Below are 18,893 nucleotides of genomic sequence, written 5' to 3'. Positions count from 1 at the left end.
GAGTCTATAATTAAGGATAGGGTGACTGAACACCTCAAATTTTTAGTTGATCAGAGAGTCAGCATGGATTTGTGGAAGGTAGGTTATGCCTGACAAACCTGAATTTTTTGAGGCGGTGACTAAAGTAGTGGACAGGGGAATGTCTATGGATGTTATTTATCTGGACTTCCAGAAGGCATTTGATAAAGTCCCACATAAGAGACTGTTAATTAAGGTGGAAGCCCACAGAACTGAGGGCAAATTATTGACCTGGTTCGGAAACTGGCTGAGTGGCAGGAGATGAGTAGTAGGGATAATGGGTAGGTATTCAAATTGGCAGGAGGTGACTAGTGGTGTCTTGCAGGGATCCGTGTTGGGGCCTCAATTATTCACAGTATTTATTAACTACTTCGATGATGGCATAGAAAATCATATATCCAAATTTGCCGATGACACAGATAGGCGGCATTGTAGATGAAAGCATAAAATTAAAGGGATATCGACAGATTAAGTGAATGGGCTTCAATGTAGGCAAATGTGAGGTCATCCACTTTGGACCTAAAAAGGATAGAACAGGGTGTATATAAATGGAGAGAGTGATTAAGAAGGCCAATGGAATGTTGGCTTTCATTGCTAGGGGGATAGAATATAAAAACAGGGAGGTATTGCTTCAGTTGTACAAGGTATTGGTGAGACCGCACCTGGAATACTGCGTACAGTTTTGGTGTCCATACTTAAGGACATACTTGCTCTCGAGTCAGTACAAAGAAGGTTCACTCGGTTAATCCCGGGGATGAGGGGATGGACATATGAGGAGAGGTTGAGTAGATTGGGACTCTACTCATTGGAGTTCAGAAGAATGAGAGGCAATCTTATTGAAACATATAAGATTGTGAAAGGGTTGGATCGGGTGGATGCGGGGAAGATGTTCCCGATGATGGGTGAAACTAGAACTAGGGGGCATAGTCTTAGAATAAGGGGCTGCTCTTTCAAGACTGAGATGAGGAGGAACTACTTCACTCAGAGGGTGGTAGGTCCATGGAATATGCTGCCCCAAAAAGCTGTAGAAGCAACATCATTACATAAATTTAAAACAGAAATAGACAGTTTCCTAGAAGTAAAGGGAATTAAGGGTTACGGGGAGCGGGCAGGAATTTGGACATGAGTCTAGGTTCGGATCGGTCATGGCCCTGTGGGTAGCGGAGCGGGCCCAGGGGCCGTGTAGCCTGATCCTGCTCCTATTTCGTGTGTCTAATTCTGTTAGAATCAGGAGATGGTTCTGTGATAGTGGATTGGCGGTTAGGATCAGATCAGCCATGATCTTATTGAATGGCGGAGCAGGCTCGAGGGGCCGATTGGCCTACTCCTGCTCCTATTTCTTATGTTCTTATGTTCTAATAACAGTGAGGGTCCAAAGAGACTTGGGGGTCCAGGTACATAGATTAAAATGTCATGAACAGATACAGAAAATAATCAAAAAAGGCTAATGGCATGCTGGCCTTTATATCTAAAGGACTGGAATATAAAGGGGTAGAAGTTAGGCTGCAGCTATACAAAACCCTGGTTCGACCACACCTGGAGTACTGTGAGCAGTTAGGGGCACCACACCTTCGGAAGTACATATTGGTCTTGGAGGGAGTGCTAAGTGGTAGGTTTACCAGAATGATACCTGGACTTCAAGTTACGAGGAGAGATTAAACAAATTAGGGTTGTATTCCCTAGAATTTAGGTGGTCAGGAGTGAAATTAGAAAACACTTCTACACACAGAGTGGTAGACATTTGGAACTTCCTTCTGCAAATGGCAATTGATACTAGATCAATTGTTAATTTTAAATTGGAGATTGATAGCTTTTTGTTAATTAAAGGTATTAAGGCATATGGGCCAAAGGCAGGTATATGGAGTTAGGTCACAGATCAGCCATGGTCTTGAGAAATTATTTACTTTTTATATTAATAGGTGCATTTTGGTTAATTTTAGAACACTTAATTTCAGTTGATCAATTAAGATTTTAAAAAATCTTGTGAAGTTGCTCACTTCAAGAAGGGTAGCAGGGATAAACCAGGGAATTACAGGCCAGTGAGTCTAACATCTGTGGTGGGGAAATTATTGGAAAAAATTCTGAGGGACAAAATTAATCTCCACTTGGAGAGGCAAGGATTAATCGGGGATAGTCAGCATGGCTTTGTCAAGGGTAAATCATGTCTAACAAATCTGATCGAATTTTTCGAGGGGGTGACTAGTGGGGTGGATGAGGGAAATGCTGTGGATGTGGTGTACATGGACTTCAGTAAAGCTTTTGACAAAGTCCCGCATAGGAGACTGGTCAAGAAGGTAAGAGCCCATGGGATCCAGGGTGCCTTGGCGCGTTGGATCCTAAACTGGCTGAGTGGCAGGAGGCAGAGGGTGATGGTCGAAGGTTGCTTTTGTGACTGGAAGCCTGTGTCCAGTGGGGTACCTCAGGGATCGGTGTTGGGTCCCTTATTGTTTGTGATCTACATAAATGATTTGGATGAAAATGTAAAAGGTATGATCAGTAAGTTCGCAGATGACACGAAAATTGGTGGGGTGGTAAATTGCGAGGAGGAAAGCCTCCGGCTACAGGACGATATAAACGGGTTGGTCAGATGGGCGGAAAAGTGGCAAATGGAATTTAACCCTGAAAAGTGCGAGGTGATGCATTTTGGACGGACAAATAAGGCAAGGGAATACACAATGAGTGGTAGGACCCTAGGAAGTACAGAGGGTCAGAGGGACCTTGGTGTACATGTACATAGATCCCTGAAGGCAGCGGAGCAGGTAGATAAGGTGGTTAAAAAGGCATATGGGATACTTGCCTTCATTAGCCGAGGCATAGAATATAAGAGCAGGGAGGTTATGATGGAGCTGTACAAAACGCTGGTGAGGCCACAGCTGGAGTACTGTGTGCAGTTCTGGTCGCCTCACTATAGGAAGGATGTGATTGCTTTGGAGAGGGTGCAGAGAAGATTCACCAGGATGTTACCTGGGATGGAGCGCCTCAGCTATGAAGAGAGGCTGGACAGGCTGGAGTTGTTTTCCTTGGAGCAGAGAAGGCTGAGGGGGGACCTGATTGAGGTGTACAAAATAATGAGGGGCATAGATAGGGTAGATAAAGAGGAACTTTTCCCCTTAGTGGGGGGGTCAATAACAAGGGGGCATAGATTCAGGGTAAGGGGCAGGAGATCTAGAGGGGATTTGAGGAGGAACTTTTTCACCCAGAGGGTGGTTGGAATGTGGAACTCAATGCCTGAAAGGGTGGTGGAGGCAGGAACCCTCACAACATTCAAGAAGCATTTGGATGAGCACTTGAAATGCCATTGCATACAAGGCTATGGACCAAATGCTGGAAAATGGGATTAGACTGGACAGGGATGGATGGGCGGCGCAGACACGATGGGCCGAAGGGCCTCTTTCTGTGCTGTAAAACTCTATGACTCTATGACTATCTTGAATTAGATATTTTGGGTTATAAGGGCAGAGGCATTTTTGTCAACTGGCTGAAAATGGACTGGAAAATAAGAGTTTGTATTGAATATTTCAAAGTTGGTTTGCAAAGCTGCTGGTAATGTTAATAAATTCATGTTTAATACTTTGGCTCAGTTTCAATATTGACATGGTATGTTACATTGGTGTGAAAAATGTCCTTCAGATTTCACCAAAGAATCTTTTCTGAAAAGTCTAGAATTTTCCATAAACATCCACTGACTGCTTGCACAAGAACCAGATCAATAAGGGAAAGTCTCAAACGTATGGATGTAGACATCAAAGTTGAGTGATGTCATATAAATAGTCTCAATGCCTTATACTACTTTTCAGTGCAGTGCTGAGGGAGTGCTACACTGTCAGAGGTGCCATCTTTCGGATGAGACGTTAAACCGAGACCCCATCTGCTTTCTCAGGTGGATGTAAAAACTCCCATGGCACTATTTTGAAGAAGAGCAGGGGAGTTAGCCTCGGTGTCCTGGCCAATATTTATCCCTCAATCAACATCACTAAAAACAGATTATCTGGTCATTATCACATTGCTGTTTGTGGGAGCTTGCTGTGTGCAAATTGGCTGCCACATTTCCGACATTACAACAGTGACTACACTTCAAAAGTATTTATTTGGTGTAAAGCGCTTTGGGTCGTGAAAGGCGTTGTATAAATGCAAGTCTTTATTTATCGCTTACAAAATGACAGAATTACATCCAAATTTGCACTAAACCGAGTCCATCAGAAATCGCATTCAGATAGAAAACCTTTGGTCCTTTGGCTTGTTGAGTGTACACAATTATATGATGATGAGTGAAAGAAACAAATGAGCAGAGTATGTAATTTTCAGAAGATTTATTACATGGTCTCAGATACCATGAGTTGTAATAGTATTTTCAGTTTAACAGTTGTACAATGTTAAAGCTAATTCCAATCTTGATATTTCTATCACCACCCCCACCCATGGCTGGTGCTTGGAATAAATGGGGTGCTGGTAGATCCAGTTTATAAATTTCCCTAATCATTAAAAAAGATGGAGATTAATTCAGGTTCAGCCTAAGGCTTAGGTCCAGCTCAGTTATTAACATTTATGTTCTGGGAGCTCCATATGGGAGCATGTCCTTGTTGGGATAGGTTTCTATGTCAACTTAAAATAAACATTTGTACTGTGCCAGCAGCACAGCACAAACTTGGTCACGTGCTATGATTGTTTGACTTTCACTAGCAAATATGTATTTGTGAAAATATGTATTTGCTTAAGAGAATGTTGGTAAGAAGTAGAGCAAGTTATAGCTTGCAATCTCAGGAAAATAAGCTACTCCCCAACAAGATGGAAACTAACCCACAGTCAGAGTACAACTCCATCATCTGAATATATACAAGAAAATACAGAAAAATGTAATAGTAAATAGACTTCAGATTCAATGATTCACAATAAGTACACCAAAAAAAACACTATAGCACAAACGTGAGTACAAAATGTAGCAAACACTGATTTAGTTACATTAATACATTAAGCATTGGTACTTCAAGTTAAGTATTTTACAGATCCTAATACAACATCTTTTATAACTATATAGTAAATAAAATACAAAATCTACTCATACAATTAATACTGTCCTGTTAATACCTTCTCGAAGTATAACCTAACAGCAACATGTTTGATGTTGAAGATCCATGCTCAAACCTTTTATCAAAATAATAGTCTTCACCCAAAAGGCCATTCTTCATGTGTAAACCTAGACAGTGAATATTGACTGTTGTGGTGGGGCATGAGAACCAAGTCCCATACCACTGCCCACACAAGTGCTTCCAGCAAGGCTTATTGTAAAGCAATTCAGCAGTGAAACTCACCCTTCCCTTAATCTGAGAACACTAAAGCCAATAGTCTCTTCCACTCCCAACAAACTCAGTGCAGACCAGGATCCATTAGAGGATTCTTTACTACAGACATTTTGCTGCAAACCAGCTTAGAATTTTAGCCAGCTTAGAAGCATGACCCCGAGCTTCCGGTCACCTGTCACTTTAATTCTCTGCTCCACTCCCACTCTGATCTCTCTGTCCTCGGCCTCTTACACTGTTCCAACGAAGCTCAAGGAACAGCATCTCATCTTTTGATTAGGCACTTTACAGCCTTCTGGACTCAACATCGAGTTCAACAATTTCAGATAATAACCTCGGGCCCCCAGGTTTTCTTATCTCTCTCACATGACAGCTGTTGATGATTCTGCCATTGTCATTTACACCTCATCTAGAGTCATCTTTTGTTTCTTAACTTGTCCCATTACCATCTCCTATTGCCTTGCACCAACATCCCTTTTGTCTTTCAATCTCTCCTGCCTTCCATCCTATCACAGACCTTCCCTTTGTTCTTTCCTCCCCTCCCCCCTTTCCTTGCTTAAATATCTCTCACTTCTCCAACTTTTTCCAGTTCTGACAAAGGGTCATCAACCTGAAACGTTAACTCTGTTTCTCTCTACTTGATTCTGCCTGATCTGCTGAGTGTTTCCAGCATTTTCTGCTGTTCTTTCAGATTTCCAGCATCCGCAGTATTTTGCTATCATTTTAGAATTTTAACACTTCATTAAAAAAAAATTAGGAAAGAAAACTAACAAGTTGTGAAGATCTGAAAATGTTGTGATATCTTGGTAAGAGTAAGCTTCCGTAAAGTCCATCCTATTCAAGCTTTAATCAAATCAAAACAGTTTTCATTGTAAAAATAAAGTCTTGTAAATTCTGAATATATTTTTACATTTTTCCAAAGTATATTAAAGTCACAATTTATATTTTAAAAAGATTTGAGAATCAGTTCCCTTTGGATTGTTTCACTGGCATTTTCCTATCTTCCTGGTTAATGTGAAACTATTTTTAATGCACCAGTGTTTCAAAATTAGAAAACCTTTTGTAATTTGGTCAGCATGCAAATTTGATTGTGCATTTTTTCTCATTTCCATATGGTACATTCATGAGTTAATGAGAATATATTAATGTCTACAAGTAGGCAAGACACTTTATTTAAAAAAAAGACTGACAATCTATTGTAAAACCATGAACCCATAACTCAAAGATGACGAAAGAGGGCCTTGATCCTCAGAAGGAAGGACAGCAACGTCTATCTCCCTACGGTGAAGGGGAACGATAGTCAATAACCTCAATAAGTCAATAATTGTAAACTACAATGGGCATCCAGGATGCAGAATTAAAAATAAACTCTACATGCTACCTTATAGGAGAATCTCATTCGTCGGCAGCTCTTGTACAGGTACATTTCTGTTTTACATGGTAGTTCCCCCAGGGCAATGCATGGTCAATCCTCCTGTGTTGCCCTTATACTGAGCCTTTCACATCAATGCTGCAGTGAGATTTTAAGCGCACTGGTGTTAAAAGTGCAGTACAAATCTAATCATGCATGTCCAAGTGATGCTCTGCCATTCTGCAAACCTTTCTTTTTAATTTTTAAAAATCTCCAGTGGGACAGGTAGCTGTATTTTAGCTTTCAATCAGTTTGAAAAGACTGTCCTGTAAGGTAGGAATTAACCAGAGATAGAAGCTGCCAATATTTATGTTTGAATAGCCATGCATAGAGGTCTTCCCACCATACCTTCCCCCTCGCACGACAGAGCAATAAAATTGCCAATGTAACCGGCCTCCCTATTTGCATTACTGCTTAAGTTCTATTGGTAGAACCATTCCAGGTGCAATTGTCAGAGTTATACAGCACAAAAAGAGGCCCTTCGGCCCATCGTCTCTGCGCCGGCCATCAAGTCCTATCTATTCTAATCCCATTTTCCAGCACTTGGTCCGTAGTCTTGTATGCTATGGCGTTTCAAGTGCTCATCTAAATACTTCTTAAATGTTGTGAGTGTTCCTGCCTCTACCACCCTTTCAGGCAGTGAGTTCCAGATTCCAACCACCCTCTGGGTGAAAAAGTTTTTCCTCAAATCCCCTCTAAACCTCCTGCCCCTTACCTTGAAACTATGCCCCCTGGTTACTGACCCCTCTACTAAGGGAAAAGTTTCTTTCTATCTACCCTATCTATGCCCCTCATAATTTTGTACACCTCAATCAGGTCCCCCCTCAGCCTTCTCTGCTCCAAGGAAAACAACCCCAGCTTGTCCAGTCTCTCTTCATAGCTGAAATGCTCCAGCCCAGGTAACATCCTGGTGAATCTCCTCTGCACCCTCTCTAATGCAATCACATCCTTCCTATAGTGTGGCGACCAGAACTGCACACAGTATTCCGGCTGTGGCCTAACTAGCGTTTTGTACAGCTCCATCATAACCTCGCTGCTCTTATATTCTATGCCTCGGCTAATGAAGGCAAGTATCCCATATGCCTTCTTAACCACCTTATCTACCTGTCCTGCTGCCTTCAAGGACCTATGTACATGCACACCAAGGTCCCTCCGATCCTCTGTCCTTCCTAGGGTCCTACCATTCATTGTGTATTCCCTTGCCTTGTTAGTCCTCCCAAAATGCATCACCTCACACTTTTCAGGGTTAAATTCCATTTTGCCACTGTTCTGCCCATCTGACCAACCCATTTATATCATTCTGTAGCCTGAGGCTTCCCTCCTCGCTATTTACCACTCCACCAATTTTCGTGTCATCTGCGAACTTACTGATCATACCCCCTACATTCATATCTAAATCATTAATGTACACTACAAACAGCAAGGGACCCAGCACCGATCCCTGTGGTACACCACTGGACACAGGCTTCCAGTCACAAAAACAACCTTCGACCATCACCCTCTGCCTCCTGCCACTAAGCCAATTTTGGATCAATGTGCCAAACTGCCCTGGATCCCATGGGCTCTTACCTTCTTGACCAGTCTCCCATGCGGGACTTTGTCAAAAGCCTTACTGAAGTCCATGTAGACTACATCAACTGCACTACCCTCATCCACACACCTAGTCACCCCCTCGAAAAATTCAATCAAATTGGTTAGACATGTAACCACAGCACTCTATACAAGTCTGCCTATTTGCAACTTTATTCATGGGTGACTTGACCGAATACATATAATGGGGCTTTGCTGTATTCTCAGTACAAAGTGCTGATAATTAACTGGGGTGAAGATGTAAAAATTATGACTAAACACTTGTAGTTGGAACTTAATAGGCAATGCCTAAAATGCACTCTAGAAAGTGTCTTGTAATAACAGGTCTGATTTTAAGCTAATCCGCCCGGTAGGAATGGGGCAGGTTTGGGGTCAGATGTTTGGGATTTTACACAATGCTTGATTTTATGCTCCAGACGGGTTAGGTTAAAATCGGTGCTAAAAATAAAGTCCAATCACACTGAGGTTTTGGGGAGAGATCTTCAATTATGTAACACTGATGACTCTTGGGTTTTTATACTGGGAGAAAGGCAGTCGCATTATACCATAACTGCACCCAAAAGTGGGGCCAGAGGTGAATAGCACTGCAAGAATCCTATACTCAGTAAGAATCTTTTTAAACTGGTTTTGAAACCAGGATTTATTTTGTGCATTTATCATAAATATTTCAGTAAGTTATGAGAGACTAACCTGAATTCATCCTCTTATAAAAAAGAAGATAAGCTGTCCCGCCCCTGAATAGAATGAAAACAATTAACATTAGATAGTACATAGGAAGTCACATTGATTTACATGCAGTCATAACCAATACATCAGCAGTACAAAGTTTCATCCAAATGTAGGGCTAGGGCTTTCTGATGGTGGTAGAATGAAAAAGCACGAGGCCGCGAATTTAATGGAGGAAGCGGGATGGTGGTGGGACAGCTGGCTTCCGGGTTCTGGTCCTGCTCCCAGCTGCAGACGTGATTTTCCCTTGATTGGCCTTGTTAAGCCCGCCCTGCAGGCTTACCGGCCAATTAACAAGAAGCGGGTCTGGTAGCGTCAATTGATGACGCATCATCAACCGATTTCCTTAAAGAGACCACGTCCACCTGGAGTTTGACAGTTGTTCTGTCAGTGTCTGACAGCACTGAGGTGCTGCAAAACTGACAATCACTGCACAAAGGTGAACGCTTGCACCCAGACTCTCTAATGACTTCCTCCATATGTTTATGGAGGGAGTCAAAGCACGCAGGGAGGTTCTCTTCCCTTCCAAGGCTGGAAGGGACCTCCCCAGGACACCAACTTACCTTGCACCTCCACCAAACTCTATCTACTTTATAACTTCCCCACATCACTAGCCACCCTCACACTCACCCTCATCCTACTGCAAGTATACCAACTAACAACACACAAGGGTAGGCACTCGAGAGGTTTAGCCAATGTCTATGTGAAGTTTCTGGTAATGTGTTGTCATACAGTGAAATCTCTTTTTCAAAAAGTGCCACTTATTGGACAGATCTGAGCACACCTTGAGAAGTGTCTTACTGAGTTCCAGTGATTGTTCAGTCATAACTTCCTCCCCCCGCCCCCCTGCTATAGTGATGAGTGTGCATGGGATGGCTTAGACATTAAAGGGATGCTTCACGGTGCTGGTGTGGGATGGTGTCAACCTGGCGCATCATGTGGCAGCCAGGATTTACAGCATCACATGAAGAAAATCTGACGATCTGTCACTGGTGAGAGAGGTTCTCCCAATGAGGTGGCACTGGACATACAGTTGGATCTAAAAACTTGTAAGCTAAACAAATCTCTAGATGTATTAAAAATGCAGTAACCAACATTTTCTGTGCTCTGAAACTCACCATATGATTAAAATACGATTAAAATCACTAAGGAAGTGGTACTTGGTAAAATAATGGGACTCAAGGCGGATAAATTTCCTGGACCTGATGGCTTACATCCTAGGGTCTTGAGGGAAGTGGTGGTAGGGATTGTGGATGCATTGGTAATAATTTTCCAAAACTCCCTGGACTCAGCAAAGGTCCCGGCAGATTGGAAAACTGCTAATGTAACACCCTTATTTAAAAAGGGTAGTAGGCAGAAGGCTGGAAACTATAGACCTGTTAGCCTAACATCTGTGGTTGGTAAAATTTTAGAGTCCATTATTAAGGAGACAGTAACAGGACATTTGGATAAACATAATAGGACAAAGTCAGCATGGTTTTATGAAGGGGAAGTCATGTTTGACAAATTTGCTCGAGTTCTTTGAGGAAGTAACATACAGGGTGGATAAAGGGGAACCAGTGGACGTAGTGTATTTAGACTTCCAAAAGGCATTTGACAAGGTGCCACACAAAAGATTATTGCTCAAGATAAAAAATCATGGGATTGGGGGTAATATTCTGGCATGGGTGGAGGATTGGCTATCTAACAGAAAGTAGAGAGTTGGGATAAATGGTTCGTTCTCAGACTGGCAATCAGTAACTAGTGGTGTTCCGCAGGGGTCAGTGCTGGGTCCCCAACTCTTTACAATCTATATTAATGATTTGGAGGAGGGGACCGAGTGTAACATATGAAAGTTTGCAGATGATACAAAGATGGGAAGGAAAGTAGTGAGTGAGGAGGACATAAAAAACCTGCAAAGGGACATAGACAGGCTAAGTAAGTGGGCAGAGATTTGGCAGATGGAATACAATACTGGAAAGTGTGAGGTTATGCACTATGGCAGGAAAAATCATAGAGCAAGTTAATATCTTAATGGCAAGAAACTGGAAAGTACTGTAGTACAAAGGGATCTGGGGGTCCTGGTGCACGAAACTCAAAAAGTTAGTATGCAGGTGCAGCAAGTGATCAAGAAGGCCAATGGAATGTTGGCTTTTATTGCTAGGGGGATAGAATATAAAAACAGGGAGGTATTGCTTCAGTTGTACAAGGTATTGGTGAGACCGCACTTGGAATACTGCATACAGTTTTGGTGTCTATACTTAAGAAAAGACATACTTGCTCTCGAGTCAGTACAAAGAAGGTTCACTCGGTTAATCCCGGGGATGAGGGGGTGGACATATGAGGAGAGGTCGAGTAGATTGGGACTCTACTCATTGGAGTTCAGAAGAATGAGAGGCGATCTTATTGAAACATATAAGATTGTGAAGGGGTTGGATCGGGTGGATGCGGGGAAGATGTTCCCGATGATGGGTGAAACTAGAACTAGGGGGCGTAATCTTAGAATAAGGGGCTGCTCTTTCAAGACTGAGATGAGGAGAAACTTCTTCACTCAGAGGGTGGTAGGTTTGTGGAATTTGCTGCCCCAGAAAGCTGTGGGCATTATCATTAAATAAATTTAAAACAGAAATAGACAGTTTCTTAGAAGTAAAGGGAATTAGGGGTTACGGGGAGCGGGCAGGAAATTGGACATGAGTCTATGTTCGGAACAGTCATGGCCCTGTGGGTAGCGGAGCGGGCCCAGGGGCCGTGTAGCCTGGATTCTGCTCCTACTTCTTGTGTTCTAATTCTGTGTTAGATTTCAGGAGATGGTTCTATTCCTGTTCCTGGCTGGGGTGGAGATCGCCTTTACAGAAGGTAAGTACTGTAGAAAATATAGGGACAGTGATCTCCTGGACGAGTTTCGATCGCCTAGATGGGTTGGAGAGGAATTTCCCAGATTTTTTTTCTCCCAAATTGGCCATTGGGTTTTTTAATCTGGTTTTTCGCCTCTCCCAGGAGATCACATGGGTTCGGGAGGGATGTAGAGTGATAGTAGATTTGAGGTTAGGATCAGATCAGCCATGATCTTATTGAATGGTGGAGCAGGCTCGAGGGGCCAATTGGCCTACTCCTGCTCCTATTTCTTATGTTATGTTCTTATGGCATCCTTGACACCACTTCTGCAGCTGTCAGCTTTTCACAAACATCAGAGCAGACTCAAAACACGTCAGGTTGAGCTGGCGTGTTCCCTGAACAGCGGGTAACTAGTGGGGGAGAAGGCAAAATTACAAGTAAGCCTCAAAATACTCTTAAATTGGCTCTTAACAAGCCATTTAAGTAGCTGAATTGTCTCCCCTGCTGCTTGGTGTCGGGTCAGTTCTCCGCTGACAGACCAGACACCTGGGAGACTCGCGTGGAGGCGGGTTGACAGCGGATTTCCTACCCGGTCAATCTTTGCGATTTTGACAGTGGACCCGCCTCCAAACCCACCCCTTCAGCACGATTGAATTTGCGGCCCTAGTGTCAGCTTAGCAATTTTACCACTCTGTCCAGTGCTGGCAACAAGAAGCTACCACTGGGACTTGATGGAGTGAGTTGGTCGGGGGGAAAAAAATAGAAAAGTGAGAACTTGCTACTTGGTTGCTCCACACATACCAACCACCAGTTACAGGCTAGTTTCTAAATGCAAAAAATGGCACTAAACCAAGTGAGGTCCACCATGCCCACATTAACACTAGGAAAGTCAAGTATGTGGCAAAATTGACCTGATAATTAGTACCAGGAGTTCTGGACCTTTATGATTTGAAAATAATTTTCACCCCCTGTAGCAAGGCCAATTTGGAATATGGCTTGTTTGAATGATTAAGTTGAACTTACAGCACATTGTTTGATTGAAACTATTTGTGGTAGGGTGTACTACATACATTGCTACATTTGTGGGTCTTTTCGACCCTTCTTGTTTACCCTCATAGATGAGTCCTAACTCCCTATGCCTCGACAGCATCTTCACCAACTTTGATATCTAGGTGAGATTTCAGTAACACATCCAGGATAATGAACAGAGCAACCTTTCTCTTAATTATTTCAGCTACTGGAATTATCCTATTCCTCTAAAGGTTCTTTCTCTCATCTTCAATAAGCAGTAGATCATCACAACATCAGACCTCATTTTAAGTTTAAATTATGAAGCAAATTTGTTTAATAAAAGATGAACAAGTAAATAAATAACAATAATAGAAGTCCTATCTAGCTCCTTGATAGGCAAACTATAAAAAAGGTTGTAGCCTAATTGCTAAGCTATTCTTTAAATCAAAGTTTAATATACAGTGGGGGAGAAATTCGGCATCGCCCCGTTTGGGGCGCAATTATCAGCCGGGCGCAAAGTTTAGAGCCTGGCGCTAATTATCGCCTCCGACTGCAAACTTGGCTTCTATCGCCCCTGGAGGTGATTAGAGCACTAAATCAGGCGTTACACAATTCTCTGAAGGCGCTAATGCCGAGGAGCTCCCTTAGAGTGCTGGCGAAGCTCATGTGATGTCAGTCAGCAATGGAACACAGACACACTGGCGCCAGCCAGTTCTTAAAGGGGAGGGTCGATCTTGCTCTCCATCCACACCCTGCTCATTGCAGCCTTGAATCTCGGCCTGGAGAGACCTGTACATCAATTCTGCTGGAAAGAACAATGGAGAGGCCCAGGGAAAGAGCTGAGAGTGCAGTCCCCATAGTCTCTTCTAAATCGATGCAAGGAAGGTCAAATCAAAATGAACCTGCAAAGTGCTGCTCAGTCACCCAAAACTCCTTCACAGAGCGTTGAATCTCTCCAGAAGTATCTCTGTCTCTCTCAGAATGCGTGGTGCAAAAATGTTGCCGACAAAAAAAGGCAGGAAGCGGCCGTCCCTTCCCGACTGCAAAACTCTCCCCTCTACCCGTCGTTGCTAGCGACAGGCGGAATGGCAGGGGGCGTCACTCAATATCCAGTCCGGGGCGCTGCATGCTCGACTGACGTCACGATCTGCGGGCGCAGGAGATTGTAGCGGTAGTGTTCGCGCTAGTTGCTTTGCACCCAGTTAGCGCCCTCTTAAGGCACTAATGGGAGGCGCAAAGCAACCACATTTTTTCCCCAATGTTTCTGGCCACTGCAGGAGCTGTTCCGTCTGAACTACATCTCTAGGAAGTTCCAAAGTGACTCTCCCAGATCTGAACAGCTACAGCTCCTTAAATATCCCCCAAAACAGTTCCAGTTACAAGCATTCCCCGGACTAATTCGAAAATAGCGGCTGTCATACACATAACTGAACAAATCTCAGTCTGTGTTTGTTTGAAAGTAGTTTAGCTCCTCCCTCAAGCTTTGCAGACAACTGTTAAAACTTGGGGAGATTACTAGCCAGTATTCTTTAAACTTTAGTGACAATTAAAGGAACCTCTACCAAGCTAAAAGAAAAAAAACTTCACTTGTGTCACAAATATTTATTCACTATTATTTACAACCTCTGCACAAAGAATGTATTTATTTTACATCATTTTTTGTGCATTTCTGTTTTGGTACCTGTTTTTGAAAACATCTTGTGTGGATACATTTTGCTTTAAAACACAACCTATAAATACAACTCTTTGTTACATTCCTAATCCTTTCTGTGGAAAAATGGCAAAAAAAAATCCTGAAATGTGATGATAATTTTAGATTTACAATTAAATTTGGCACGAATCCCCTATATATTAAACAAAGTTAATAGGATGTATTGCAGTAACCTTACATTTCAAATCCATTTAGACTATGAGAGGAGCTGCACGATGATCCAAATGTCCTTTTAACATCTTCCCATGTTGCCTATCAGAGCAGGGATAAACAGTATTTATAATACAAATGAACTTGCACAATCTGAAAATCCAGATACAGCAGCATTACTAGCTCATTGACGTAACACATTCTTTTGAGAGGCAAGTGTCTTGAACTCATCTGTTCCCTGGGCAATGCAACTTACATTGAAATGTCACAGCTTTTGTGTGCCATTTGTGACTGCTATTTTTACTGCAGAAAACAAATTCATTATACCACACATTGTGATCTTTTAAATTTGGATTTCATGGAAACAATGGCCGCGATATTCCCTACCTCGGCGGGCGATGTCGGTGGCAGGTCCCGACCTTGCTGCTGGCTCCACCCCAGCCTCTGAAATGACCTTCCATTGATTGGGCTTGTTAAGCCCACCCAGCGAGTTTCCCAGCCAATTAGAGAAAGTGGGTCTGGTAGTGTCATTTATGACGTGTCATCAACCGGTTTCCTTAAAGGGACCATGCCCAAATTTACTTTGACATTTGTGCTGTCAGTGTTCTACAGCATTGAGGTGCTGCAAACACTGACACGCACTGCACAAAGACACAGGGCTGCACTCAGGTTCTCCCATGACTCCCTCCATATGCTTATGGAGGGAGTCACAGCACGCAGGGAGGTCCTCTTCCCTTCCAATGGACGGAAGAGATCTCCCCAGGACACCAACACAGCCTGGTTGCACATTGCACAGGAGGGTACAAGCAGGGATGTGGTTAGGAGGACCAGGCTGCAGTGGTGCAAACCTTTCAATGAACTCAGTAGATCACTAAAAGTTAGTACAAAGCCACACTCAACCTCATCCTGCTGTGCCAATCATCATATCCCCATCACTCTGCCTTCCCTACCCTACTCCTGCACATCCTTACTCACACCAACTTACCTTGCACCTCCACCCATCCCTCTCTATCTACATTATCACTTCCCCATCTCACTAGCCATCCCTCACACTCACCCTCCACACTCACCCTCCTCCTAGTGCAAATCATATCAACTAACAACACACAGGGGTAGGTACTTGTGTGTTTTAGCCAATGTTCATGTAAAGTTTCTGTTAATGTGCTGTCAAACATTGTAATCTTCATTTTCAACACTTTCCATTCTTGGACAGATTTGTGTGCACCTTTGGAAGTGGCTTAGTGAGCTGCAGTGAATGGTGAGACATAACGGTACCCCCGCAATGCTGAGGAGTGTGAAAGGAATGGCTTGGCATTGTAAGGATGCTTTATGGTGTTGGTGTGGGGTGGTGCCAACCTGGTCCGGGCAGCAATGTGATCGGGTGCTGATGCCTTGTGTCCTGTGCAGCATCAGGTGATTGCGGAGAAGGTTGGTGTTGTTGTTGGTGCTGCTGGTGTTGCAGGTGTTGGGGTTGATCATGTTGGGATTCTGAGGACAAAGGTGAGAGAGTATAAAGGGTACCCATGCTGATGGAATAGATGGCAGGTGAAGTAGAGATGACAGAAGCGATCTGTCAATGGTGGGAGAGGTAATGAGGTCAGACTAGATGGAGACTTGTGTAAAGACTTGCAGCATGGTGAATCTGTAGTGGGAATGCAGTGAGCGAAAGCTTGTGGCCGAGGGAAGATATCTCTGTCAGCTGGGAGCTTTTGACTTGACATTTGAAGCCGTCAACTCTTCAGCTGATTCAATGGCCACTGACCTCCCGCCTCAGCTTCACTGATATAGTCTAGGCACAGCGTGAAACCCGTGGGCGAGCTGTCAAATTCAAAAAATTAAAAACCATTGCTAAGTGGCTGTAAACAAGCCACTAATCGTTTAAATTGGCTCCAATGTGGCTGCCTGTTGGGTTTGCTCAGCGCTGGCAGACCCAACATTGGGAAAGGCAAGTGTGCGCGCTTTGGTGCAGTGAAATCAAATTTCACTGCCGACCTGCCACCGATCCCGTCCGCCGAGCACCGGCAAAATTCTGGCCAATGTCACAAATGAGGGGGAGGGGTGGGGGTTTCATAGAGACATCACCATAAGAATTCCACAATGCATAACATTAATGTAGTTGCCATTTTAAAGTAATGATGACAATAAGCCATGGAATATGTTAGTCGGTGACACAAGTGGTACATTGTAACACCACTTTGCCACTTTTGTGAGATATAAATCATATTCCATGATTTCTCATTATACACCCTTTTATGGTAATTGTGGGGAAAAATGGACACGTGCATATGTCACCACTAGTTATTGGAGGCCATCAGCTGAAATCCTAAATAAGACCAATACAAGAGAGGTCCTGATATACAGGTGAAGTACTATCTGAGGAGTCAACTCTGCCCTAGGATTTTGTCTGAGTTTTTAAAATGATTGCAACATGAGGATTTCAAGTTAAAAGTTGAAGGTAAATTTTAATGTCATGCTGGATAGAGGGCGTACAGTTTAGGCAGTGAACTTTGCACTAAGATGCACAAATCGGAAAGTCAAGAATTTAAGAAAGTTACATTTTATTCTCTTAGCTAATATAACCAACATGAAATACCAATAAATCACCTGCCTCACAGTAGGTTACCCTGCCTGCTCCATGTGCCTCAGACTCCATTGTTCCACCTAATCTATGTGCGATACAGTCCCACATCCTCTGTACTCCACCATTTCCTCATTGCCGGTCTCAAATTGTCCTATGGCCTCTTGGTCTATTTTCCAGATTTCAAATACCACTGCCCAGCAGGACAACAAATATGTCGCCCCATCTGATGCTGGTATCCAAACTCGAGCTCACCGAAAGCTTACTTGTATCTGTCCTATAATACCAGCTACATACTGATCATCAACATAACCCAACTAAAAAGAGAACAAATGGCTAGGGAAATTATGTCAACAAAGTAGTTCATCTGATGGCAGACTGCACTACAAGTAGTCAGGCACTGTCTACACATAGCTAGCCTCAAGCATCCTATTCAGAGGCAAAAGTCTATAACCTAAACAATGGGATCGATATTTTAGTTTAAAAGTCTGTATCTAACCAGCACTTACCTTTGTAACATATTCATCCCTGAAGCAGTACCAGTCCATTTCTGGGAAGCTCCTTATATAAGCATAATAATGACCAAAGGATGTGCTGCCTATATGCACAATCACAGACAGGAGGTTGTATTTGTTCTGCAAAGGAAAAAACAGATCATTTGCAACAGCAGATATTATAGCAGCTTTAACATAAACATAAAGACGCTTCACAAACAAGCATAAGGAAAAGAGATGCTGAACCAGGGCGGGAGAGATTAGGAAGAGCGATCGAAGACATGGTTAACGAAATGGGTTTTTAAGGTTAGGGAGAGAGAGAGGGGGCAAGGCAGAGAGATTTAGGGAGGGGATCCCAGAGAGTTGGTTGAGGGCTCTGCCACCAACAGAGGGGGGATGCATACAAGGATGGAATTGGAGGAGTAAGCATTGGGGAGAGCTGGAGGAGATTGCAGCGATATAGGGTAGGACAAGAGCATGGGGGATTTATAAACGAGGACAAAAATTTTGAATTTAATACGTTGCGGGTATGGGGTGTTAGTTTAGATCAGCAAAGCCTGGGGTGATGGATTAGCGGGACCTACTGTGGGAGTGAATACGTGTGGCAGAGTTTGGATGAGTTTGAGTTTATGGAGGGTGAGATAGGGAGGCCAGCCAGGAGAGTGTTTGGATGTGGAAAAGGCTCATACAAGTGTTTTGTTGGAGAGGGGAGAGGCGGGAGATATTGCAGAGGTGGATGTAAGTGATCTCAATGATGTGTATGATATGAGGCTTTAAGCTCAGTTCAGGGTTAAACAGGATGCCAAGAATGCAAATGGCCTGGTTCAGCATGACTGGGGAAAGAATGGAGTCAGTGGCACGAGAGTGGAGTTTGTGGTGGGAGCCAAAGACAATGGGCTGGATTTTCATGTGGAAGGTAGGTTGGGGGCAGGGGGGCTCTGAGGCGGTAGGGAAACCTTGGAGGCTAGGTTTCCCGCAGGCCCTGCCGACTTTAATGGCAGGGCCTGAGTCGGGGGAGCGAGGTAGAGACCCTGGATCCAGGAGGTAGGTATAAAAGGCACTTACCTCCTGGTTGCAGCAGTCCTCACCTTGC

General features: G+C 43.4%; 1 protein-coding gene across 4 annotated transcripts in view; it reads right to left on the bottom strand.

The window, feature by feature from the left end:
- Nucleotides 1-4,313: 4,313 nt before the first annotated feature.
- The window catches only part of LOC147115909 (ubl carboxyl-terminal hydrolase 18-like), a 55,737-nt gene continuing 41,157 nt past the window's right edge, over nucleotides 4,314-18,893 (bottom strand). For 2 of the 4 annotated variants that reach the window (XM_085990556.1, XM_085990553.1), the window contains 5 exons: nucleotides 17,816-17,941; nucleotides 16,085-16,216; nucleotides 14,757-14,830; nucleotides 9,007-9,050; nucleotides 4,314-6,158 (listed from right to left, as the gene is read on the bottom strand). In XM_085990556.1, coding sequence (XP_085846682.1) covers nucleotides 6,154-6,158; nucleotides 9,007-9,050; nucleotides 14,757-14,830; nucleotides 16,085-16,216; nucleotides 17,816-17,941 — 381 coding nt within the window. In that variant the 3' untranslated portion in view covers nucleotides 4,314-6,153. The remainder of the gene's footprint in view (nucleotides 6,159-9,006; nucleotides 9,051-14,756; nucleotides 14,831-16,084; nucleotides 16,217-17,815; nucleotides 17,942-18,893) is intronic. The other 2 variants (XM_085990554.1, XM_085990555.1) reach the window with 2 other exon arrangements.

The sequence above is a fragment of the Somniosus microcephalus genome, chromosome 6 (genome assembly GCF_052327205.1).
Source record: "Somniosus microcephalus isolate GS21.2 chromosome 6, FLI_Smic_1.0, whole genome shotgun sequence".
In the NCBI taxonomy this organism is placed as follows: Eukaryota; Metazoa; Chordata; class Chondrichthyes; order Squaliformes; family Somniosidae; genus Somniosus; species Somniosus microcephalus.
The sequence above is the reverse complement of the archived record's forward strand: the minus strand, read 5'-3'. Positions and strand labels throughout refer to the sequence as shown.